Source organism: Somniosus microcephalus, unplaced genomic scaffold, assembly GCF_052327205.1.
Source record: "Somniosus microcephalus isolate GS21.2 unplaced genomic scaffold, FLI_Smic_1.0 unresolved_chr3, whole genome shotgun sequence".
NCBI classification, from domain to species: Eukaryota; Metazoa; Chordata; class Chondrichthyes; order Squaliformes; family Somniosidae; genus Somniosus; species Somniosus microcephalus.
Window position 1 is genome coordinate 71,197,069 of NW_028225181.1, and position 27,058 is coordinate 71,224,126.

Consider the following 27,058-nt stretch of genomic DNA (forward strand, 5'->3'; position numbering starts at 1 on the left):
AGAGACAAGGGTCCTCAATTTAAATAAAGGAAACTATGATGGTCTGAAGAGCGAGTTGGGTAGGATTGATTGGGGAATGGCACTCAGGGTTGACGGTGGATCAGCAATGGCACACATTCAAAGACCGAATGGATGAGCTACAGAATTTGTTCATCCCAGTTTGGCATAAAAATAAAACAAAAAAGGTGACTCAACCGTGGCTAACAAGAGAAATTGGGGATAGCATAAGATCCAAGGAGAGGACATATAAATTGGCTAGAAAAAGCAATAATCCTGAGGATTGGGAGCAGTTTAGGAGTCGACAAAGGGATTAATTAAGAAAGGGAAAATAGAATGAGAGTAAGCTCTCAGGGAACATAAAAGCTGACTGTAAAAGCTTTTATAGATATGTGAAGAGAAAAAGATTGGTAAAGTCAAGCGTAGGTCCCTTACAGTCAGAATCAGGGGAATTTATAATGGGAAATGAGGAAATGGCAGACCAACTAAATACATACTTTGGTTCTGTCTTCACAAAGGAGGACACAAATAACCTCCCAGAGATGCCGGGGAACATAGGGTCTGATGAAAGGGAGGAACTGAAAGAAATCAGTATTTGTAGGAAAATTGATGGGACTGAAGGCCGATAAATCCCCAGGGCCTGATGGTCTACATCCCAGGGTACTTAAGAAAGTGGCCCTAGAGATAGTAGATGCATTGCTGGTCATCTTCCAGAACTCTATGGACTTTGGAACGGTACCCATGGATTGGAGGGTAGCTAATGTTACCCCACTATTCAAAAAAGGTGGTAGAGAAAAAGCAGGGAATTATAGACCGGTAAGCCTGACATCGGTAGTGGGGAAAATGCTAGAGTATTATAAAAGATGTAATAGCAGAGCACTTGGAAAGCAGTGACAGGATTGGACAAAGTCGACATGGATTTACAAAAGGTAAGTCATGCTTGACTAATCTACTGGAGTTTTTTGAGGATGTAACTGGCAGGGTGGATGGGGGAGAACCAGTGGATGTGGTGTATTTGGACTTTCAGAAGGCTTTCGATAAGGTCCCACAGAAGAGATTAGCGTGCAAAGTTATGGCACATGGGATTGGGGGCAAGGTGTTGACTTGGATAGAGAACTGGTTGGCGGACAGAAAGCAAGAGTTGGAATAAACGGGTCGTTTTCCGAGTGGCAGGCAGTGACTAGTGGGGTACCGCAAGGATCGGTCCTAGGACCCCAGCTGTTCACAATATATATTAATGATCTGGACGAGGGAATTGGATGTAATATCTCCAAATTTGCAGACGACACAAAGCTGGGTGGGAGGGTCAGCTGTGCGGAGGATGTCGTGAAACTCCAGTACGATTTGGACAGGTTGGGTGATTGGGCAGAAACATGGCAAATGCACTATAATGTGGATAAATGAGGTTATCCACTTTGGTGGCAAAAACAGGAAGGCAGATTATTATTTGAATGGCAATAGATTGGGAGAAGGGGAAGTGCAACGAGACCTGGGTGTCCTTGTGCACCAGTCGCTGAAGGTAAGCATGCAGGTGCAGCAGGCGGTTAAGAAGGCAATTGGTATGTTGGCCTTCGTAGCAAGAGGGTTTGGGTACAGGAACAAGGATGTCTTGCTACAGTTGTAAAGGGCTTTGGTGAGACCGCACCTTGAATATTGTGTGCAGTTTTGTTCACCTTACCTGAGGAAGGACGTTCTGGCCATGGAGGGTGTTGTATCCGTGTGTTAATGAAGACACGGAATGCAGGAGTTGGTTTACAGGTGTTTACTGGACAAAGTCTGGAGGTGAACTAACAGACACAAGACACTATACAGGCTTATATAGCCCGAGTGGCCACTACCGGCATTACAGTACACAGGGGCTCTTAAAGGCACGTACACCACAATTCCTCCCCTTTTAGACAACCAGTACATAACATTTTAAGTAATTGTTATTAACATGTGTACAAGAACAATAATCTAAACATTTGCTGCAGTTAATCAATTATAAGTCAGTCTCTCTGGAGGCTTCCTGACTCGGTCCGGATAACGCCTCGGTGGTGTAGTAGGTTCTCTTGGTAAGGTCGATTCGGCTTGAATGCCAATGCCGGGTTCATCTGGTTCCAGTATCACCGGATCGGAGGTAGATGCTATGGGTATCTCTACTTCATCATTAGGCGTATAGAGTGGTGGTGTAGGTTGTCCCTTTTCGGATGACTCTATGATCTGGTCAGCATGGCGCCTTATGCTTTCTCCAATGTCCACGGTATACATCAGTGGTCCTAGTCGTGTGCAAATAGTTCCAGGCTGCCATTTCTCTGTACGGTAGTCCTGGGCCAAAACTTTTTGACCTATCTGGAAGGTTCTAGTTGGCCTTTCATTCATGCCTTGAAATTGCCGGTTCTCTACGTCCCTTCTGATGTTTGGCTTGATCAAATCCAGCCGGCATCTTAGTCTTCTATTGAAAAACATCATGGCTGGAGTTTGGTTTGTAACCATATGTGTTGCATTCCTGTAGGCAAACAAGAAGTTATCTACCTTATGCTGTAGATTGATGCCTTCATTACCCATAGCCTTTATGGCCTTCTTGAAGGTCTGGATAAACCTTTCAGCCAATCCATTGGTGGCGGGATGGTATGGGGCGGATGTATAGTGCTTAACCCCATTGTTTTTTTTAAGAACTTTCTGAATTCTTCGGACACAAATTGTGGTCCATTATCAGAACAGATCTGTTCAGGCAGCCCATTCCTGGCAAATATGGTCCTTAATACTGTGATGGTTTTTTCCATGGTGGTGGAGGACATCTTTATTACCTCCGGCCACTTGGAGTGTGCGTCAACCGCGATTAAGAACATGGAGTCCATAAATGGACCAGCAAAGTCGATGTGTACCCTTTGCCATGGAGATGAGGGCCATTCTCATGGATGTAGAGGGGCTTGTGGTGGGGCGTTTTGGACCTTCCGACATCCTAGACAGCCCTTGGTCATTTCTTCGATGTCTCCATCGATACCTGGCCACCACACAAACGCTCTGGCTAGGCTCTTCATTTTCATTTTCACTCCACCCAGATGCCCCTCGTGAAGCTCCTTTAGCACTTTATCCTGGAGTTTGGGTGGAATCACCACTCTGGATCCACACATCAAGGTTCCTTGACACACTGACAGCTGTTCTCTTTGCGAGAATGCTGGCAACAGTGGTTCGCCATGTGCTGGCCATCCCTTCACCGTTAAATCGTAGACTCGTGAGAGTCGGGTCATTTCTCGTTTTCTTTTCAATGGCAGCATTTGTTACTGGTAGACAATCTGCTATGGTAGAGTGGAACATTTCCACTGGGTCTACTGTAGGTGCTTCTTCTACCGTTGGTAACGGTAGACGCGATAAACCGTCAGCATTTCCATGCTGTTTTGATCCGTTGTATTCTATGTCATATCGGTGTGCCCCTAGGAAAAGGGACCACCTCTGTAGCCTTTGTGCTGTCATAATGGGAACGCCCTTTTTAGGGTTGAATATGGAGACGAGGGATTGATGGTCAGTCAATAAGGTAAATTTTTGCACATGTAGGTAATGGTTGAATTTCTTCACTCCCCATACCAGGCTGAGTGCTTCCCTGTCGATCTGGGCATAGTTACGCTCAGCTGAGTTCAATGAGCGTGACGCAAAAGCTATCGGCCGCTCCGAGCCATCAGGGAATCTATGCGATAATACCGCTCCTACGCCGTAAGGGGATGCATCGCATGCCAGTCTGATTGGCAGTGATGGGTTGTAATGAGCCAAAACTTCCTTGGACGTGATCAAGCCTTTACATTTATGGAAGGCACGTTTACAGTCCTCGCTCCATTCCCAAATTACTCCCATTTGTAGCAGTTCGTTAAGAGGGTGCAGAACAGTTGACAAGTTCGGTAAAAATTTATGATAGTAATTTATCAATCCCAGGAACGACCGTAATTGTGAGACATTTTCAGGTGCTGGGGCTTTTATGACCGCTTCAATTTTTTCAGGGGACTTATGCAACCCTTCTTCGTTAATTATGTGGCCACTATGATATTTGTTTCTGGAAAAATTCACACTTGGGGCGGTTTGCTCGTAGGCCCTGTTCTCTCAGCCTAGTGAGCACCTGCTCCAAATTGGCAAGGTGCTCGTTGTCATTTTCTCCTGTTACAAGGATGTCGTCTAGGTAGCATTGAGTCCCAGGAATTCCTTGCAGGACTTGTTCCATAGCCCTTTGCCAGATAGCTGGAGCTGATGCTATTCTGAAAACCAGTCGATTGCACTGGTACAGGCCTTTGTGTGTGTTTATCGTGAGATACTTTTTAGAGGCCCCCTCAACCTCCATCTGTAGATATGCCTGTGCCAAGTCAATTTTTGTGAAACGTTTCCCTCTGGATAGTGAGGCGAAAATATCTTCTATCCTCGGAAGAGGATACTGTACCGTGTGAAGGACCGGGTTTACAGTCACCTTGAAGTCCCCACAGATGCGAATTTTTCTCTGTTCTTCAGATTTATCATTATTCAACGTTTTCTTCATGATAGGGACGATGGGTGTTGCCCACTCGCTCCAATCTATCTTGGATAATACGCCTGCCTTTTCCAAATTCTCCAGCTCTGCCTTGACTGCTGGACGAATTGCGTATGGCACCGGCCTTGCCTTAAAAAAACTTGGGAATTGCCGCATCTTACACTTTTATTGAGGCAGTGATGCCTTTCAAGGTTCCTAGTTCCTGTTGAAACACTTCTTTGGTGTTGGCCAAGATGTCTTTCAATCGTTCAGGTATGACGTCATCATTTTTTTTCTTACTGGTCACCGTCAGTGCCTGAATGGAGTGCCAGTCTAAATGTATCTTTCTGATCCATTCACGTCCCAACAGCAGTGGACCGCCATTTTGCAGAACATATAAATACAACTTCTGTATTTCCTTGCCGTTGTATACAACAGGCACCCTTATTTTCCCTCTGGGGTATACTTTCTGCCCCGTATATGTTTTTAAGATAATGGATGTGTCTTTCAAGGGTATGTGCGGAAATAGCCGCTCGTAATCCTGTCGACTTATGACGGTCAGAGCTGATTCTGTATCTAGCTCCATTTTAACTGGGGACCCTGCTATTGTGAGGGTAACCCAAATGGTCTGGTAATCTTCTTTGACAATTACATTATGTAATTTGAGACCGCTTAGTCTCTTGTTTCCGGAGTCGCTATCGCTCTTCTGGTCTTCGGGAGCTACTGTCCGTCATCATTTGTACCTTTTTGTACTTTATTGATTTTTTTTTTTTTTCCAGATCGGCATACACGTGCAATGTGTCCCATCTTTCCGCATTGCCTGCATGCTTTGTCCTTGAACCAGCAGTCCCTCTGGTCATGGGTGGATCTGCCGCACCGATAACATCTCTCTCAACCCTGTGTCATTTCATGGGTGCCGAAATCCTGTGGCTTGTGCTGTATCTCTGCAGCTCCTCTCGCTGCTGCTTCGTATGATACAGCCATACTGAAAGCCTTGTCCAGTGTTAAATCTTTCTCAGAAAGTAGCCTTTTCTGTGTTTATTCATTTAGGAGACCGCAGACGAATTTGTCTCGAAGAGAATCTGCCAGTCCTGCTCCGAATTGGCAGTGCTTTGATAGCTTCCTTAATTTGGTGAGGTAATCAGCGTTACTTTCATTCTTGTGCTGATTCCTCCTGAAGAATTTGAACCGTTCAGCTATCGGCAGCGGTGTTGGGTTTAAGTGCTCCTGTAGGGTATCAACAATTCCCTTAAAATTCTTGTCCATCGGTTTGGCTGGAGTGATTAAGTTTCGTAACAGCCCGTATGTCTTTGCGCCCATTAGATTCAGGAGTATCGATGCTTTTTTATCATCCTCTATTTCATTTGCTGTGCAATATACCTCCACTCTTTCTACATATGTGGTCCAATCCTCCACATCACCATCGAAAGCAGTAATATTGCCAGTCTTGGGCATCCTGAAAAAAAAAATGGCGCCTTCCGCGCTTTCCCTTCCTCCTTGCTGGAAATAAAAATGGCGCCTCCTGCGCTTTCCCGCCGCTGTTGCTGCTGCTGACAATGCTGTTCTCTGCGGTTTTAATTATACAAATATTTTTAATAGTCGGAGACTTGTTCCCGCCGGACTCTCTGGGACTTACCCTCCCTCCGCGTCTGAACGCCGACCTGCTTTGCAGAGCTGGCCGTCTCCCGAGTGCTCCACCCTTCGTCTCTGTTTGCCTGCGCCTTCACTGCTTGGCCCCGCTGTAGAGCCAGCCAATCGAGCCCCAGCCCGCCGCCCAGGAAGGATTATTGCAGTACCTGCCACCAGCCCGGCTAGCTGGTGAAACCACAGTTTTTTCTTTTTTTTTTTCTTCTTCCTTTGTCTGAAGAATCGATCTCCTTGAGGTGCTGCCGAATTGCAGGTAAGTCCGTTTCCAATTCGTCGCCACTGTTGTATCCGTGTGTTAATGAAGACACCGGAATGCAGGAGTTGGTTTACAGGTGTTTACTGGACAAAGTCTGGAGGTGAACTGATGGACACAAGACACTATACAGGCTTATATAGCCTGAGTGGCCACTACCGGCATTACAGTACACAGGGGCTCTTAAAGGCACATACACCACAGAGGGAGTGCAGCGAAGATTCACCAGGCTGATACCTGGGATGGCAGCAATGACGTATGAGGAGAGATTGTGTCGACTGGGCTTATACTCACTGGAGATTAGAAGATTGCGAGGGGATCTCATTGGAAACCTATAAAATTCTGTCAGGTCTGGACAGACTAGATGCAGGAAGGATGTTTCTGTTGGCCGGGGAGTCCAGAACCAAGGGTCATAGTCTAAGGATAAGGGGTAAGCCACTTAGGACTGAAATGAGGAGGAATTTCTTCACCCAGAGAGTGGTGAACCTGTGGAATTCTCTGCCACAGAGGGCGGTGGAGGCCAGTTCATTAAATATATTTAATAAAGAGTTGGATATATTTCTTGAGGCTAAAGGGATCAAGGGATGTGGGGAGAAGGCAGGGACAGGGTACTGAATTTGGATGATCAGCCATGATCTCATTGAATGGCGGACCAGGCTCGAAGGGCCGAATGGCCTACTCCTGCTCCTATCTTCTATGTTTCTCCCGCGCTCGCCACCCCCGGCCCTCCCGCGCTCGCCCTGATGGGGCTCGGCTCTTAAGTAAAACAATAAAACACCCCCCAGGATCAAGGCCCTGCTCGTGGGGTCAGTGATCAGGCCCCAGGAACAGGTACAAGTGAACAAAGTCAGGGTCACGGCCCTGCTCTTGGGGAAGGTGATCAGGCCGCAGGAACCAGTACAAGTGAAGCGACTCCTTCTCCCGGAGATTTATTAAACGCGAATACTCCAAGAGTTGACCAAAAATCAGGTTAGTAATATTAATCAAGGTGTCAATTTCTGCTGTAAGGAGGGATGATATCTTAGCAGGTTCCTCTAATGAAGCCATATGGGTAGAACTTAAAAACAAAAAGGGGGCAAGCACTTTGCTGGGAGTGTACTATAGGCCCCCAAACAGTAAGGGGGAGATAGAGGAACAGATATGTAGGCAAATCACTGGGAAGTGTAGAAATAATAGGGTAATAATTGTTGGGGATTTCAACTTCCCCAATATTAACTGGGATAGTCAGTGTGTGAAAGGCTTAGAGGGTGTGGAACTCTTAGTGCATCCAGGAGAGCTTTTTCAGCCAACATGTAGAAAGTCCTACAAGAGAGGGGGCGGTACTGGACCTAATTTGAAGGAATGTAGGAGAGCATTTTGGTGACAGTGACCATAATTCGGTGAGATTTAAGGTAGTCATGGAAAAGGACAAAGATGGACCGGAAATCAAGGTTCTAAATTGGGGGAAGGCCGATTTTTAATATGAGAAGGCAGGATCTGGCCAAAGTGGACTGGGATCAGCTACTTGTAGGAAAATCCACATCAGAGCACTGGGAGTCTTTCAGAAAGAAAATAGCGTACAACGCCAACATGTTGTCGTAAAGTTCAAGGGTGGGACCAACAAGCCCAGGGAACCCTGGATGTCAAGGGACATACAAGAATGGATTGGGGAAAAAAAAGGGAGGCTTTTGGCAGATACAAAGGACTAAAAACAGTGGAAGCCCTAGAGGAGTATAGAAAGTGCAGTGGGGTACTTAAAAATGAAATTTGTAGAGCAAAGAGGGGTCATGAAAAAACACTGGTGGGCAAAATAAAGGAAAATCCCAAGGTGTTTTATTATATTAAGGGCAAGAGGATAACCAGGGAAAGAGTAGAGCCCATTAGGGACCAAAGTGGCAATCTGTGTGTAGAGCCAGAAGATGTAGGTGAGGTTTTAAATTAATATTTTGCATCTGTGTTCACTATTGAGAAGGACGATGCAGGCATAGAAATCAGGCAGGGGGATAATAATCCTAATCAACTTTATTGTCATTGTTAGTGCACAAGTGCAGTACAACGAAATGTAAGCTTGTGGCTCCCGAGAGTGTACATTTTGATTAAGACATTTAACATACATTTGGCTTGTAACATAAACATAATAAAGTGCATTGACAGATGTGCAGGCTTTAGAGTTTATTAGCAGAGTTCAGTAGGATGACAGCCCTGGGAAAGAAGCTGTTCCTAAATCTGGTCGCGTGGGTGTGAATGCATCTGTAGCATCTCCCAGATGGCAAGGGGGCGAACAAACTGTGGCTGGGGTGGGTAGGGTCTTTGATGATGGTCAGTGACCTCCGTAGACAGCGTTTCTGGTAGATGTTCTAAATGGTCGGTAGCCGGGTGCCGGTAATGCGTTGGGCAGTTTTGACTACCCGCTGCAGGGCTTTCCGGTCATAGGAGGTACAGCTGCAATACCACACTGATACAGTTCGTCAGGATGCTCTCTATTGTGCAGCGGTAAAAGTTAGAGAGGATCCGGGGTGACAGGTTGCATCCCTTCAGCCTCCTTAGGAAATATCGGTGCTGCTGAGCCTTCTTCACCAAAGAAGGGGTATTGAGGGACCAGGAGAGGTCTTCCGTAATGTGGACTCTGAGGAACTTAAAGCTGGCCACCCTTTCCACCATAGCCCCTTGGATGTGGATGGGGGTGTCTCTTCCGCCTTTAGACTTCCTGAAGTCCACAATGATTTCCTTGGTTTTCTTGAAGTTAAGGGCCAGGTTGTTGTCGGCGCACCACTTCACAAGGTACTGGATCTCCTCGCTGTAGGCTGACTCATCGTTGTTGCTGATCTGGCCTACTACCGTGGTATCATCCACAAACTTGATGGTGTTGGAACCATGAACAGCCACACAGTCGTGGGTGAAGAGGGAGTAGAGGAGGGGGCTCAGCACACAACCTTGTGGGGACCCCCGTGTTCCGGGTCAGGTGGGGGGGAGGTGTGGTTACCTAATTTGACAGACTGGGGTCTGTTAGTTAGGAAGTCCAGGGTCCAGTTGCAAAGGGAAGTGTTCAGGCCAAGAGTGTGGAGTTTGGTGGCCAGCTTGTTGGAGACGATGGTGTTGAATGCTGAGCTGTAGTCTATGAACAGCATTCTGATGTAGGTCTCTTTACCGTCTAAATGTTTCAATGCAGAATGAAGAGCAGTTGTGATTGCATCCTCCGTTGATCTGTTTGCGCGATAGGCAAACTGGTGTTGGTCAAGAGAGGCGGGAACACTGGCTTTGCTGTGAGCCAGGACCAGTCTGTCGAAACACTTCATTATGATGGGTGTGAGTGCGACAGGTCGATAGTCATTCAGACACGTCACAGCCGTTTGCTTTGGCACCGGAATAATGGTGGCGGTCTTGAAGCATGTAGGGACTACTGCCTGGGCCAGTGACAGATTGACGATGGCGGTGAAGACATCAGCCAGCTGATCAGCACATTCCTTGAGTACCCGTCCAGGGATGCTGTCAGGTCCAGCAGCCTTACGTGTGTTCACTCCGCGTAGAGCACCCCTTACGTCGGAGGTCGACAGAGTGAGCACCTGGTCTTCCGGGGGTAGCAAGGCTTTGGTAGCCGGCTCCCTGTTGTCCCTGTCAAAGCGAGCGTAGAACTTGTTAAGCTCCTCCGGAAGGGAGTCATCGCTAACCAGGGGGGCTGGTGTTTTTACTCTTAGTCGGTGATAGACTGGATGCCTTGCCACATGGGCCGGGGGTCCGAGTTGTTGTGGAAATGATCCTCAATCCGCAGTGTCTGTTTTCTTTTGGCAGTCCTGATACCCTTTTTTAGGTTGGTCCTAGCTGCACTATAAGCTGCCGCGTCACCAGATTTAAATGCTACATCGCGTGCTTTCAACAGCGAGCGGACCTCCCCGTTCATCCAGGGTTTCTGGTTGGGATATGTCCTGATATTTTTATGGGTCGTGACTACCTCGACGCAACTGTTGGTGTAGAATAGCACTGTGGATGTGTATTCCTCGATGTCAGTATGGGCAAATATGCTCCAATCAGTGCGTTCGAAGCAATCCTGAAGCTCTGAGACTGCCCCCTCTGGCCATACTTTCACTGATCTTACTGATGTTTTCACTCTTTTGATAAGCGGTTTGTATGCCGGGGCTAGAAACAAGGAGAGGTGGTCAGACTTCCCAAGCTGGGGGCAGGGAATGGCCTTATAAGCATCTACAATGCTCGTGTAGACTTGATCCAGTGTGTTCTCTCCTTTTGCGGGGCAGGAAACATTCTGGTGAAATTTCGGGAGTACAGATTTTCGGTTGATGTGATTGAAGTCCCCGGCAATGATAAAGGCTCCGTCTGGGTGCACAGTTTGTTGTTCGCTGATGGCCCTACAGAGGTCCTTCAGTGCTAGTTTGGCATTAGCATGTGGTGGGATGTAGACCGCAGTGATGATAACAGCCGTGAATTCCCGAGGCAGGTAGAAGGGTTTGCACCTTACCATGAGGAATTCCAAATCAGCAGAGCAGGATCTATCGATTATGTCCGTGTTAGTGCACCAGGCATTGTTAGTGTAAATGCAGTCTGCAGTTCTGTTGGCGCGGAAGACCGTGTGTCCTTCTAGCTGGATGGTGGTGTCAGGGATGCCGTTGTTCAACCAGGTCTCTGTGAAGATCATGGCGCAACATTCCTTTGTCCTTTTCTGTGAGGAGCGATCAAGTTTGATCTCATCCATTTTATTTTCCAATGACCTAACGTTGGCCAGGAAAATACTTGGGAGGGAGGGTTGGTGTGGGGCCCTCTTTAACCTGTTGTGGATTCCAGCCCTCTTGCCCCGCCTCTGTTTGTGCGGTCTGTGCCGACTTCGGGCTGGGGGAGGACGCCACGCTGGTCCCGGGGATCGAGCGATGTCGGGAGGCAGATCGATGGCGCCGAGTGTGAGCCGCACGCAATCGACCCCGATATCAAGGAGCGTCTGCCGGCTGTACAGCAGGTCCGCCCTCAATTCCCACGTGAGCAGAGTCAAGAAGAGATACAGGAAGAAGGTAAAAACGCACAGTCTCGGGAGAGACAAAGCTGCTGCGTCCATGCGCGCCACCAATGGTTTCCGGCTTCCAGTCCCACCCCCAGCTGCATCTGGCCCACATTGTGATATACTTGAACAAATTAGTATTGAGAGGGAGGAGGTACTACTGGTTTTAGCGGGCTTAAAAGTGGATTAACCCCAGGCCCAGATGAGATGTATCCCAACCTGCTGTGTGAGGCAAGGGAGGAGATTGCAGGGGCTCTGACACAAATTTTCAGAATCTCTCTGACCACAGGGGAGGTGCCAGAGGACTGGAGAACAGCTAACGTAGTACCATTATTCAAGAAGGGTAGTAGGGATAAACCAGGGAATTACAGGCCAGTGAGCTGAACATCAGTGGTAGGGAAATTATTGGAAAAAATTCTGAGGGACAGAATTAGTCTCCACTTGGAGAGGCAAGGATTAATCAAGGATAGTCAGCATAGCTTTGTCAGGGGGGAGATCATGTCTAACCAATTTGATTGAATTTTTCGATGGGGGTGACTAGGTGTGTGGCTGAGGGCAGTCCAGTTGATGTAGTCTACATGGACTTTAGTAAGGCTTTTGACAAAGTTCCACATGGGAGACTGGTCAAGAAGGTAAGAGCCCATGGGATCCAGGGCAATTTGGCACATTGGATCCAAAATTGGCTTAGTGGCAGGAGGCAGAGGGTGATGGTCGAAGGTTGTTTTTGTGACTGGAAGCCTGTGTCCAGTGGTGTACCGCAGTGATTTAGATATGAATGTAGGAGGTATGATCAGTAAGTTCGCAGATGACAAAAATTGGTGGAGTGATAAATAGCGAGGAGGGAAGCCTCCGGCTACAGGAGAATATAGACGGGTTGGTTAGATGGGCAGCACAGTGGCAAATGGAATTTAACCCTGAAAAGTGTGAGGTGATGCATTTTGGGAGGACTAACAAGGGAATACACAATGAATGGTAGAACCCTAGGAAGGACAGAGGATCAGAGGGACCTTGGTGTGCATGTACATAGATCCCTGAGGACAGCAGGACAGCTAGATGGGGTGGTTAAGAAGGCATATGGGATACTTGCCTTCATTAGCCGAGGCATAGAATATAAGAGCAGGGAGGTTATGATGGAGCTGTCCAAAACGCTAGTTAGGCCACAGCTGGAATACTGTGTGCAGTTCTGGTTGCCACACCATAGGAAGGATGTGATTGCTTTGGAGAGGGTGCAGAGGAGATTCACCAGGGTGTTACCTGGGCTGGAGCGTTTCAGCTATGAAGAGAGACTGGACAGGCTGGGGTTGTTTTCCTTAGAGCAGAGAAGATTGAGGTGTCCAAAATTATGAGGGGCATAGATAGGGTAGGTAGAAAGGAACTTTTCCCCTTCGTAGAGGGGTCAATAACCAGGGGGCATAGTTTCAAGGTAAGGGGCAGGAGGCTTAGAGGGGATTTGAGGATAAGCTTTTTCACCCAGAGGGTGGTTGGAATCTGGAACTCACTGCCTGAAAGGGTGGTAGAGGCATTAAATCCTCACAACATTCAAGAAGCATTTGGATGAGCACTTGAAACGCCATAGCATACAAGGCTACGGACCAAGTGCTGGAAAATGGGATTAGAATAGACAGAGCTTGATGGCCAGCGCGGACCCGATGGGCCGAAGGGCCCCTTTCTGTGCTGTATAAATCTATGACTCTATGGTAGCACTCTTGCCTCCTGAGGCATAAGGTTGTGGGTTCAAGTCCCACTCCAGAGACTTGAGCACAAAAATTCAGGCTGATACTCCAGTGCAGTACTGAGGCACTGTCAGAGGTGGTGTCTTTCGGATGAGACATTAAACTGAGGCCCTGTCTGCTCTCTCCGGTGGATGTAAAAGATCCCATGACACTATTTTGAGAAAGAAAGACTTGCATTTATATAGTGCTTTCATGACCAGCAGACGTCTTGAAGTGCTTTACAGCCAATGAAGTACTTTTGAGGTGTAGTCACTGTTGTAATGTGGGAAACAGCAGGGGAAATATCCCAGGTGTCGTAGTCAATGTTTACCCCTCAATCAGTGTAACAAAAGGATAATAGCAAAATACTGCGGATGCTGGAAATCTGAAATAACAACAGGAAATGCTGGAAACACTCAGCAGGCCAGGCAACATCCGTAGAGAGAGAAACAGAGTTAACAAAAAGATAGATTATCTGGTCATTATCACATTGCTGTTTGTGGGAGCTTGCTGTGCACTATTTGACTGCTGCATTTCCTACATTACAACAGTGACTACACTTCAAAAGTACTTCATTAGCTGTAAAGCACTTGGGGATGTCCGGTGGTGGTGAAAGGCGCTATAGAAATGCAAGTCTTTCTTCACTGGTCTCACCAGCGACCTCTTCTGGCTGATGGTTGATTGACAGACGATAATCCGCGCATGCGCACAGCGACCCCTCCTGGTCACCAAGGGTAATAACTGCGCATGCCCAGAGGGGGCCAACTTCCCCCCCCCCCCACTCAGCTGCACCTGCGCAGTCGGATCCTGCCAGACGGAGTCGGCGCGGGCCATTCCGGGGAAAGGCCTTGGTGTCGGTTCCAGAGTCGCGATCGGTGGCGCAAAGTGAGTTTTCTCCGCTCCGATTGGGTGGAGAATCGCGTGGGGGGGAGGGGTGGATCGTGAGAGAATGAAGAGAAATAGAATAACCTGCGTCCGCGAGGCCCTGGACCGAGCGGCGTCAGTTGGACAGAGAACGTGATCTCCTCGGGGACACGTGACCTGGGCCCAGGGCCTGATTGATGGGAGCTTCCGACCAATAGGGAGCGAGCCGGCGTCGGGTCCTCCAACCAATCGGGGAGCCTGAGGGGCGGGACTAGCGCCGGCTGATTGATCCACAGGGCAGCGAGTTTCTCCAGTCCCTTGTTCAGGGCCCGGGGCCAGGGGAGGCTGTGGGCCTTTATTCCCCTCATTGGACACAAGGCTCTTTGGCTCACAACACACTGGCTCAGATTTTTAAAATGTTTCATTCACCAGAAAATGACGAAGTACAAAATTAAATAAATCTGGAATGAAAAGTTTGTATCAGTGATGGTGACCATGAAACTATCAGATTGTGGTAAAAACCCATCTGGTTCACTGATGTCCTTTTAGGGAATGAAATCTGCCGTCCTTACCCGGTCTGGTCTATATGTGACTCCAGACCCACAGCAATGTGGTTCAGTCTTAACAGCCCTCTGAAATGGCCCAGCGAGTCACTCGGTTGTGTTCAGAAGGCGGCTCACCACCACCTTGGAGGGGAATTAGAGATGGGCAATAAATACTGGCCTTGCTGGCGATGCCCACATCCTGTGAATGAATTTTTTAAAAACACACAGTGGACAGCTTAAGAACATAAGAATTAGGAGCAGGAGTCAGCCATACGGCCCCTCGAGCCTGCTCCGTCATTCAATAAGATCATGGCTGATCTTCGACCTCAACTCCACTTTCCCACCTGATCCACATGTCCCTTGATTCCACTAGAGTCCAACAATCTCTCTCAGCTTTGAATATACTCAATGATACAGCATCCGCAGCCCTTTGGGACAGAGAATTCCAAAGATTCACAACCTTCTGAGTGAAGAAATTCCTCCTCATCTCTGTCTTCAATGGTTGACCTCTTACCCTGAGACTATGCCCCGTATTTCTACACTCTCCAGCCAGAGAAAAAAACCTCTTAGCATCTACCCTGTCAATTCCCCTCAGAATCTTATGTTTCAATGAGATCACCTCTCATTCCTCCACGTCCCAACAAACACTCCCAGGGCAGGTACAGCACGGGTTAGATACAGAGTAAATCTCCCTCTACACTGTCCCCATCAAACACTCCCAGGGCAGGTACAGCACGGGTTAGATACAGAGTAAAGCTCCCTCTACACTGTCCCATCAAACACTCCCAGGGCAGGTACAGCACAGGTTAGATACAGAGTGATGCGCTATCAATAACTCAAAAGACTGAGATTAAGCGAGTAATTAACAGGCTTTTATTAACAAGAGAATGAAGGTGTGCCTCGAGTGGTCGACCGGTCCAGAATACAAAGGGGCTGTGGAGCAGTCACCTTTATACCTGGATTTGTGGGAGGAGTCAGCCGAGGCATGTACACAGTGGAATACAAACAGTGGTTTACCACATTCACCCCTTGTTTAAAATTGAGTCCGGCGGGGTGAAGTGTATTAAAAGTTAATATATTGGAGTCTCTCCGGAGGTCTTGTCTGCCGCTGTGATCGACGTGGCGACGGCAGGGGTAGTGAAGCTTCCGGCGTCGAGTCCCGCGTAGGCTGGGGCACTGGTGTGTCGTCCTCGTAGATGACGAGCGGGTCGCGGGGCCCAGGCCTGCCGTCTGCTGGGGCTGGATATCGGATCGTGGGGGGGGGGGGGTGGTAGTGGGTTACTGCAGCCCCCGAGGGTGCGAGGTCTCTTAGGGAGACTGTGTCCTCCCGCCCGTCCGGGTACGCAATGTAAGCATACTGGGGGTTGGCGTGGAGGAGGTCGACCCTCTCGACCAGGGGGTCCATTTTATGGGTCCTCACGTGTCTTCTCAGTAGGACCGGCCCTGGGGACGTCAGCCATGGCGGTAGCAATGTCCCCGATGTGGACTTCCTTGGGAAGACAAACATTTTCTCATGAGGGGTGGCGTTAGTGGCAGTGCAGAGCAGTGGCCGGATAGAGTGGAGCGCATCGGGGAGCACATCCTGCCAGCGGGAGGTCGGAAGGCCCCTAGACTTTAAGGCTAGCAGGGCGGCCTTCCAAACTGTCGCATTCTCTCTTTCCACCTGTCCGTTCCCCCGGGGGTTGTAACTGGTGGTCCTGCTTGTGGTAATACCCCTAGCTAGCAGGAACTGACGGAGTTCATCGCTCATAAACGATGAGCCCCGGTCGCTATGGATATAGCTGGGGAAACCGAACAGGGTGAAGAGGTCGTTCAGACATTTAATGACCGTGGCACTGGTCATGTCCGGGCAGGGGATGGCGAACGGGAAACGGGAGTATTCATCAATAATATTGAGGAAGTACACATTGCGGTCGGAGGAGGGGAGAGGCCCTTTAAAATCAATGCTCAGGCGCGCGAAGGGGCGAGTGGCTTTTATCAGGTGAGCCCTGTCTGGTCTATAAAAGTGCGGTTTGCACTCAGCGCAGACTTGGCAGTTCCTGGTCATGGTCCTGACCTCCTCAATGGAGTAAGGCAGGTTGCGGGCCTTGATGAAGTGGAAGAACCTGGTGACCCCAGGGTGGCAGAGGTCATTGTGGAGGGCCCGCAGTCTATCGATCTGCGCGCTGGCGCAGGTGCCACGCGATTGAGCTTCCCGGGCCGGTACAAGATCTCGTAATTGTAGGTGGAAAGTTCGATTCTCCACCTCAAGATCTTGTCGTTTTTGATTTTGCCCCTCTGCTTGTTGTTAAACATGAAAGCAACTGAACGCTGGTCAGTGAGCAGGGTAAATCGTTTTCCGGCCAGGTAGTGCCTCCAATGACGCACAGCCTCCACAATAGCCTGGGCCTCCTTCTCAATTCTCAACAGCGGAGTGTCTGGTCTCCGGGCCCTGGAGGGTTCGTGAAAAGAAGGCCACGGGTCTCCCCGCCTGATTGAGGGTAGCGGCCAGGGCAAAGTCGGACGCGTCGCTTTCCACCTGGAAGGGGATGGATTCGTCAACTGCGTGCATGGTGGCTTTGGCAATGTCTTCCTTGATACGGTGGAAGGCTAAGCGGGCCTCTGCCGTCACGGGAAAAGAGGTGGACTTGATCAGCGGATGGGCCTTGTCCGCATAGTAGGGGACCCACTGGGCGTAATAAGAGAAAAACCCTAGGCACCTCTTCAGGGCCTTGAGGCAATGGGGCAGTGGGAGTTCCATAAGGGGACGCATCCGGTCGGGGTCGGGGCCGATGACTCCGTGTTCCACAACACAGCCAAGGATGGCAAGGCGGGTTGTGCGGAATATGCACTTCTCCTTGTTATACATCAGGTTGAGGAGTTTGGCGGTGCAGAGGAATTTTTCGAGGTTTGCGTCATGGTCCTGCAAGTCATGGCCGCAGATGGTCACATTGTCCATGTGGTAAACCACTTTTATCGTTACACTATGGTTATCACTGTTTATATCGTTACACTATGGTTATCACTGTTTACACTGTTGTATCACTACACAAGGTCACCTCTTGCCATGCTGTTATACCTGGGCTGACCACAGCTGACTCCGCCCATGGCTCTGCCTGCTTGCCCAGGTATAAAGGTGGTCGACTGGCTGGTATTCCTCCTTGTTGGATCCGATCACCCACGAGGGTGGGCTCTGTTATTTAGCCAATAAAAACCTATAGTTACTAACTTAACTCGTCGCTTTTCATGAACTGAATTGATAGGTATATCAATTTTACCGGGCATATCAGTCCAGATATGGGAAAGTGGCCTGCAGCGCATTTTGATCGACCATCCGGTCCATCTCCCTTTGGAAGACGGAGACCCCGTTGGTGACGCCAAAGGGAACCCTAAGGAAGTGATAGAGGCGGCCGTTTGCCTCAAAGGCAGTATACTGGCGGTCCTCAGGGCGGATAGGGAGCTGGTGGTACGCTGATTTCAGGTCAATGGTCGAGAAGACGCGGTACTGCGCGATCTGGTTGACCATATCAGCTATGCGGGGGAGTGGGTAAGCGTCGAGCAGGGTGTAGCGATTTATTGTCTGGCTGTAGTTGATGACCAGGTGCTGCTTCTCGCCGGTCTTAATGACCGCAACCTGGGCTCGCCAGGGGCTGGTGCTGCCCTCAATAATCCCTTCCTTCAGGAGCCGCTCCACTTTGGTTTTAATGAAAACCCTGTCCCCGGCACTGTATCGCCTGCTCTTTGTGGCAATGGGCTTACAGTCGGGGGTGAGGTTAGGAGGTTAGCAAACGGTGGGGGGGCGGTGACTCTGAGTGTGGAGAGGTTGCACCTGGTGCGCGGCGGGCAATTTGGAAGCTGCTGGCTGTGGACTGTGAGTGGGGGGAGGGGTCCACCGTACGCCATCGTAACACTTTTAAGGTGGCACTGAAAATCTAACCCCAGTAGAATGGCAGCGCAGAGGTCGGGCAGGACCAGAAGTTTAAAATTATCGTACACAGTCCCATCTACTACGAGTGTCACCACACAGTAGCTGCCAATGTCCGCCGACTGGGACTTGGAGGCCATAGCAATCCGCTGGTGCGCAGGCAGGACTGGGAGAGAGCAACGCCGCACCGTGTCGGGGTGGATGAAGCTCTCCGTGCTCCCAGAGTCAAAAAGGCAGATTGTTTCGTGACCATTTACCTTAATGTCCATTGTGGAACTGGCCAGCTGGTGCGGTCTCGCTTGGTCCAGTGTAACGGAGGCCAGCGTAGGGGTCGGTGTGTCGCTGCGGGTATCAGATGAGGCGGTGTTGGGGGCCTGCTGCGTCCCGGCTGTCATCCAAGATGGCGGCGTCCATGATCCCCATGTGGCTGGAGGCGTCCAAAATGGCTGCTGTTTCGGTGGTTCGCACATGGCTGGGGAGGCCAAAGATGGCGGCCCGCACGGCCCACACGTGGCGCTGCTGGGGTTTGGGGTGGCTTTGGCCCTGCAGATGCTGACGTAGTGTCCCTTCTTCCCGCAGCCCGAGCAGATCGCATTTTTCGCTGGGCAGCGCGCTCTGGGGTGTTTGGCCTGGCCACAGAAGTAGCATTTCTGGCCTTGGGGCACTGCTGTCTGGCCTTGGGACACTGCTGCGGTAGTTGGGCCGTTGCTGGGATGTGGCTGGGGTGGCACGGTGCTATGAGACGGTCCTACAGTGTGCCAGGCTGTCGTTCCCCGCGGCGTCCACGGTGCAGAGGAGTAGGCATCCATGCCCCGGTAGGCTGCGTCCAATGATAGTGCGAGTTCAGAGGCCTTGTTGAGGTCGAGGTCACTCTGCTCCAACAGTCGCTGTCGGGTGTAATTGGACCTGTGGCCCGCTACAAAAGCGTCCCGGATAAGTTCCTCTGTGTACACGGCGGCCTTAACATCCTTACAACCAGAGGCCCGGCCAAGCACAGACAGTGCCTGAAGGTATTCCTCGGTCGATTCCCCAGGTTGTTGTTTACGACGCCCCAGAAGGTGCCTGGCGTACACTTCATTCACTGGGCGCGTGTACTGGTCCTTGAGGAGCTTGATAGCATCTGCGTACGAGGTCGCGTCTTGGATGACCGAGTACACTCGGTGGTTCACTTTGGAGGTCAGGACATCCAGTTTGCCCTCGTTCGATTTGATTGCAGCGGAGGATGTCAGGAATTTTTCGAAACACCTAAGCCAGTGAATAAACTTGGTGGATGAGTCCGCCTCCTAATGATCTAAGTCCAGGCATGCTGGTGTGAGGATCATCTCCATTATAAAAATCTTGTTAATAAAATTGATGCGCTATCAATAACTCAAAAGACTGAGATTAAGCGACTAATTAACAGGCTTTTATTAACAAGTGAATGAAGGTGTGCCTCGAGTGGTCGACCGGTCCAGAATACAAAGGGGCTGTGGAGCAGTCACCTTTATACCTGGATTCGTGGGAGGAGTCAGCCGAGGCATGTACAGGCATGTACACAGTGGAATACAAACAGTGGTTTACCACACAGAGTAAACCTCCCTCTACACTGTCCCCATCAAACACTCCCAGGGCAGGTACAGCACGTGGTTAGATACAGAGTAAAGCTCCCTCTACACTGTCCCATCAAACACTCCCAGGGCAGGTACAGCACGGGTTAGATACAAAGTAAAGCTTCCTCTACACTGTCCCATCAAACACACCCAGGGCAGGTACAGCACGGGGTTAGATACAGAGTAAAGCTCCCTCTGCACTGTCCCATCACACATTCCCAGGGCAGGTACAGCACGGGGTTAGAAACAGAGTAAAGCTCCCTCTACACTGTCCCATCAAACAGTCCCAGGGCAGGTACAGCACGGGTTAGATACAGAGTAAAGCTCCCTCTACACTGTCCCATCAAACACTCCCAGGGCAGATACAGCACGGGTTAGATACAGAGTAAAGCTCCCTCTACACTGTCCCATCAAACACTCCCAGGGCAGGTACAGCACGGGTTAGATACAGAGTAAAGCTCCCTCTACACTGTCCCCATCAAACGCTCCCAGGGCAGGTACAGCACGGGTTAGATACAGAGTAAAGCTCCCTCTACACTGTCCCATCAAACACTCCCAGGGCAGGTACAGCACGGGTTAGATACAGAGTAAAGCTCCCTCTACACTGTCCCATCAAACACTCCCAGGGCAGGTACAGCACGGGTTAGATACAGAGTAAAGTTCCCTCTACACTGTCCCATCAAACACTCCCAGGGCAGGTACAGCACGGGTTAGAAACAGAGTAAAGTTCCCTCTGCACCGTCCCATCAAACACTCCCAGGGCAGGTACAGCACGGGTTAGATACAGAGTAAAGTTCCCTCTGCACCGTCCCATCAAACACTCCCAGGGCAGGTACAGCACAGGTTAGATACAGAGTAAAGCTCCCTCTACACTGTCCCATCAAACACTCCCAGGGCAGGTACAGCACGGGTTAGATACAGAGTAAAGCTCCCTCTGCACTGTCACATCAAACACACCCATGGGTTACATACAGAGTAAAGCTCCCTCTGCACTTCAGCCAATGTCCCAAATTCCTCCATCACCATCTCTGCGAATGTTCTGTCCCACCAGCAGGACAAACCCACCAGGGGTGGTGGCACAGTGATGTACAGTCCGGAAAGGAGTGGCCCTGGGAGTCCTCAACATTGATTCTGGAGCCCATGCGGGCTGCTGCTGATGGCCCACAGCACCTCATGGATGCCTAATTTTGAGCTGCTGGATCTGTTCTGAATCTACTTTGGTGGCAAAAACAAGAAGGTAGATTATTATCTGAATGGTAACAGATTGGGAGAAGGGGAAGTGCAATGAGACCTGGCTGTCCTTGTGCACCAGTCGCTGAAGGTAAGCATGCAGGTGCAGCAGGCGGTTAGGAAGGCAAATGGTATGTTGGCCTTCATAGCGAGAGGATTCGAGTACAGGAGCAAGGACGTCTTGCTGCAGTTGTACAGGGCCTTGGTGAGACCACACCTGGAGCACTGTGTGCAGTTTTGGTCGCCTTATCTGAGGAAGGATGTTCTTACCATGGAGGGAGTGCAGCGAAGATTCACCAGACTGATACCTGGGATTGCCGGAATGATGTATAAGGAGAGATTGGGTTGATTGGACTTATACTTGCTGGAGTTTAGAAGAATGAGAGGGGATCTCATTGAAACTTATAAAATTCTAACAGGACTAGACAGACTAGATGCAGGAAGGATATTCCCGATGACGGGGGAGTCCAGAACCAGGGGTCACAGTCTAAGGCTAAGGGGTAATCCACTTAGGACAGAGATGAGGAATTTCTTCACCCAGAGAGTGGTGAACCTGTGGAATTCTCTGCCACAGAAGGCAGTTGAGGCCAATTCATTAAATATTTTCAAGAAGGAGTTAGATATATTTCTTAAGGCTAAAGGGATCAAGGGATATGGTGAGAAGGCAGGGACAGGGTACTGAATTTGGATGATCAGCCATGATCTCATTGAATGGCGGAGCAGGCTCGAGGGGCCGAATGGCCTACTCCTGCTCCTATCTTCTATGTTTCTATGTAATTCCCTTTTGAAAGCCGTGATTGAATCTGCCTCCACCACCCTCTCGGGCAGTGCATTCCAGATCCTAACCACTCGCTGCATAAAAATGTTTTTCCTCATGTCGCCTTTGGTTCTTCTGCCAATCACCTTAAATCTGTGTCCTCTGGTTCTCGACCCTTCCGCCAATGGGAACAGTTTCTACACTGTCAAGACCCCTCATGATTTTGAACACCTCTATCAAATCTCCTCTCTACCTTCTCTGCTCTAAGGAGAACCACCCCAGCTTCTCGAGTCTATCCACATAACTGAAGTCCCTCATCCCTTATCCCTGGAACCATTCTTGTAAATCTTTTCTGCACCCTCTCTGAGGCCTTCACATCCTTCCTAAAGTGTGGGGCCCAGAATTGGACACAATACTCCAGTTGAGGCCGAACCAGTGTTTTATAAAGGTTCATCATAACCTCCTTGCTTTTGGACTCTATGCCTCTATTTATTAAGCCCAGGATCCCGCACGCTTTTTTAACCACTTTCTCAACCTGCCCTGCCACCTTCAACGATTTGTGCACACATACCCCCAGGTCTCTCTGTTCATGCACACACTTTAGAATTGTACCCTTTAGTTTATATTGCCTCACTTGGTTCTTCCTACCAAAATGTATCACTTCGCACTTTTTTGCGTTAAATTTCATCTCCCACGTGTCCGCCCATTCCACCAGCCTGTCTATGTCCTCTTGAAATCTATCACTATCCTCCTCACTGTTCACTTTACTTCCAAGTTTTGTGTCATCTGCAAATTTTGAAATTGTGCGCTGTACACCCAAGTCTAAGTTATTGATATATATCAAGTAAAGCAGTGGTCCTAGTGCCGACCCCTGGGGAACACCAATGTGTACCTTCCTCCAGTCCGAAAAACAACCGTTCACCACTAATCTCTGTTTCCTGTCACTTTGCCAATTTCGTATCCATGCTGCCACTGTCCCTTTTATTCCATGGGCTTCAACTTTGCTGGCAAGCCTATTATGTGGCACTTGTCGAACGCCTTTTGGAAATCCATGTACACCACGTTAACCACATTGCCCTCACCAACCCTCTCTGTTACCTCATCAAAAACTTAATCAGAATCAGAGCGGCTGGGCCCGGCGGATGTGCGGCCAGGGCCCCGGCACCAGGAAACCCAGGGTGCAGCGCCTCCCCCATCCAAGCCGCCCCTTCCCAGTTTCTTCAGCCAGTTCCACCGAGTCCGACTCGTGAAAAGGACAGGAGCCAGGCTCCCAGAATGGCCCGCGGCCCCGGGGAGCGTGCGCACTCTCGGCGGGGAAATCAGCACGTTGGATAGAGCGGTTTCTGGGACGCGTGGAATTGTGGGTGCTGCGGCCGCCATTAGTCAGCAGCTGTGGGGATGAGTTTTATTGCAGGCTGACGGAAGGTAGGTCCCTGGCCGCCTGTGTAGGTCTTTTTGTTGCTTCATTGTTGAGGATGTAACTTGTAAAATAGTTAAGGGCGAACCAGTGGATGTTGTGTATTTGGACTTTCAGAAGGCTTTCGATAAGGTCCCGAATAAGAGATTAGCATGTAAAGTTAAGGCACATGGGATTGGGGGCAAGGTATTGACTTGGATAGAGAACTGGTTGGCAGACAGAAGGCAGAAGAGTTGGAATAAACGGGTCTTTTTCCGAGTGGCAGGCAGTGACTAGTGGGGTACCACAGGGATCAGTCCTTGGACCCCAGCTATTCACAATATATATTAATGATCTAGACAAGGGAACTAGATGTAATATCTCCAAATTTGCAGACAACACAAAGCTGGGTGGGCGTGTGTGCTGTGAGGAGGATGCTGAGAAACTACAGGATGATTTGGACAGGTTGGGTGATTGGGCAGAAGCATGGCAGATGCAATATAACGTGGATAAATGTGAGGTTATCCACTTTGGTGGCAAAAGCAGGAAGGCAGATTATTATCTGAATGGCAATAGATTGGGAGAAGGGGAAGTGCAACGAGACCTGGGTGTCCTTGTGCACCAGTCGCTGAAGGTAAGCATGCAGGTGCAGCAAGCGGTTAAGAAGGCAAATGGTATGTTGGCCTTCGTAACGAGAGGGTTTGAGTACAGGAACAAGGATGGCTTGCTGCAGTTGTACAGGGCCTTGGTGAGACCACATCTTGAGTATTGTGTGCAGTTTTGGTCGCCTTATCTGAGGAAGGATGTTCTTGCCGTGGTAAGAGTTCAACGAAGATTCACCAGGCTGATACCTGGGATGGCAGGAATGAAGTATGAGGAGAGATTGGGATGATTGGGCTTGTACTCGCTGGAGTTTACAAGAATGAGAGGGGATCTCATTGAAACTTATAAAATTCTGACAGGACTGGACAGACTAGATGCAGGAAGGATGTTTCTGATGGTCGGGGAGTCCAGAACCAGGGGTCACAGTCAAAGGATACGGGGTAAGCCATTTAGGACAGAAATTAGGAGGAATTTATTCACCCAGAGAGTGGTGAACCTATGGAATTCTCTACCAGAGAAGGCAGTAGAGGCCAATACATTAAATATATTCAAGAAGGAATTGGATATATTTCTTAAAGCTAAAGGGATATGGGGAGAAAGCAGGGAACGGGTACTGAATTTGGATGATCAGCCATGATCGCATTGAATGGCGGAGCAATCTTGAGGGGCCGAATAGGCTACTCCTGCTCCTATCTTCTGTGTTTGTATGTTTGTATGTTTGTATGTTTCAGTTTGAGCTGGAGTGGAGATGGAGGAGAAGTTGCTGCGTTTAACCCCCAGTACTTCTGACCCCAGGAGGACCCAACAATTTCCAATGTGAGACAGTCAAGGGAGGTGGATTCTAGGGGAGATTAGGTTGTTGCACAGACACTGTCCGTACAATGTAAAAGAGTATTGTTTTAGGAACAAGTATTTCTGTACAGGCATTTAATCCAGTTTACATCTACAGATTTGTTTTCATTCATTCTTGGGATGTGGGTGTAGCTCGCAAGAGCAGCAAATATTGCCAATCCCCAGTTTCCTGTTGAGAAGGGGGTGGTGAGTCGCCTTCTTGAACTACTGCAGTCCGTGTGGTGAAGGTATTCCCACAATGTTGTTCGGTAAGGAGTTCCAGGATTATGACCCAGTAACGATGAATATATCTGAGTCAGGATGATGTGTGACTTGGAGGGGAACTTGGATGTGATGGTGCTCCCATACAACAGCTGCCCTTCTCCTTCTAGGTGGTAGAGGTTGCGGGTTTTGGAGGTTCTATCAAAGTTCTGGTCGAGTTGCAGATGTATAAAGTTCCTTTCCTTCGCCCCCTCCCCCTCCCACCTCTCTCTCTCTCTCTCTCTCTCCTCCCATAGAGACCAGAGTTGTGTGTAGGCCCAGACCAGGTGGCAGATTCCCTTCCCGAAGGACATCAGTGAACCAGTTGGATTTTTATGAAAATCCGCCAGCTTTCATGGTCACTTTTTTCTAGTGCCGGCCCCACAATTGACCAGATTCATTGAGCTCAATTTCACAACCTGCCTTTGTTTTCCTGTGGGTTGTCTCTCACGCTCCCTGTTTTATATTAATTTTACAGGGCACTGGAAGGGGAGGATTTACAGATGGTAAGCTCAAACCAAACATCACTTCAAGATCTGACAGAGTCGCTCGACTCGCCGGATCTGAATCTCACCGGCCTCTGAACATGGAAGCAAAAAGCACCATTCACAGCGGGGAGAAATCGTACACGTGTTCTGTGTGTGGACGAGGCTTCAGCCAACTCTCTGGCCTATCGAGACACAAGCGCATTCACACTGGGGAGAGGCCATTCACCTGCTCTGAGTGTGGGAAGGGATTCACTCAGTCATCCAGCCTGCTGACACACCAGCGAGTTCACACTGGGGAGAGGCCATTCACCTGCTCTGAGTGTGGGAAGGGATTCACTCAGTCATCTGACCTTCAGACACACCAGCGTGTTCACACCGGGGAGAGACCGTTCACCTGCTTTGAGTGTGGGAAGGGATTCACTAATTCATCCAGCCTGCTGAATCACCAGCGAGTTCACACTGGAGAGAAACCGTTCACCTGCTCTGATTGTGGGAAGGGATTCACTAATTCATCTCACCTACTGACACACCAGCGTGTTCACACTGGAGAGAGGCCGTTCACTTGCACTGAGTGTGGGAAGGGATTCACTCAGTCATCCCACCTACTGAGACACCAGCGTATTCACACCGGGGAGAGGCCGTTCACCTGCTCTGAGTGTGGGAAGGGATTCACTCGGTTATCCCACCTACTGACACACCAGCGAGTTCACACTGGGGAGAGGCCGTTCACCTGCTCTGAGTGTGGGAAGGGATTCATTCAGTCATCTGACCTGCTGAATCATCAGCGAGTTCACACTGGGGAGCGACCGTTCACCTGCTCTGAGTGTGGGAAGGGATTCACTCAGTCATCCAACCTGCTGAATCATCAGCATGTTCATACTGGGGAGAGGCCATTCACCTGCTCTGAGTGTGGGAAGGGATTCACTAATTCATCCAACCTGCTGAATCACCAGCGAGCTCACACTGGGGAGAGGCCGTTCACCTGCTCCGAGTGTGGGAAAGGATTCACTCAGTCATCCAACCTGCTGACACACCAGCGAGTTCACAAGTGACTGCAGGGGTTGGATTCTGCTGTTATTGCTGCTGTTAATCACATCCAGGACTGAACCATGTTCATTCTGACAGTTGGGGTTTGTTTCTGCTGATGTTAATAACCCCTATAACTGGGCTGGAGTTTAATATTCTGGATAGATGTCAAATAAACCAGCTTTGTTTTAAACACATTGTTGTAGATTTTCTTCTTTCCCACCTGAGTTTTTAGCATCACCTGGCTTGGGCTCAAAGGACAATCTAGGGGAGGATCGTGCGGTGGGAACAGAAGCAGCCTGGACACAGTCCTTCAGGGCCACACTGAGAGGGGCAAACGGCACTTTGGTTTTTCTTGTCTCTCTTCACTGACAGCAAAGTTGCCGTGCGGGTTAATCTCGAGGCGTGTGAGAAACGTGTCCCAGCTGCTCTCTGCCATGGTTCAGAGCTCCTAGGCATGGAACAGAATGTTCCTTTAGGAATGTACCCCAGTGCTTTTATTT

At 49.5% G+C, this 27,058-nt stretch overlaps 1 protein-coding gene across 1 annotated transcript in view; it reads left to right on the forward strand.

The window, feature by feature from the left end:
* The window catches only part of LOC147091941 (uncharacterized), a 142,674-nt gene extending 116,052 nt beyond the window's left edge, over nucleotides 1–26,622 (forward strand). The window contains exon 7 of the mRNA XM_085976647.1: nucleotides 25,526–26,622. Coding sequence (XP_085832773.1) covers nucleotides 25,526–26,581 — 1,056 coding nt within the window. The 3' untranslated portion in view covers nucleotides 26,582–26,622. The remainder of the gene's footprint in view (nucleotides 1–25,525) is intronic.
* Nucleotides 26,623–27,058: the final 436 nt, after the last annotated feature.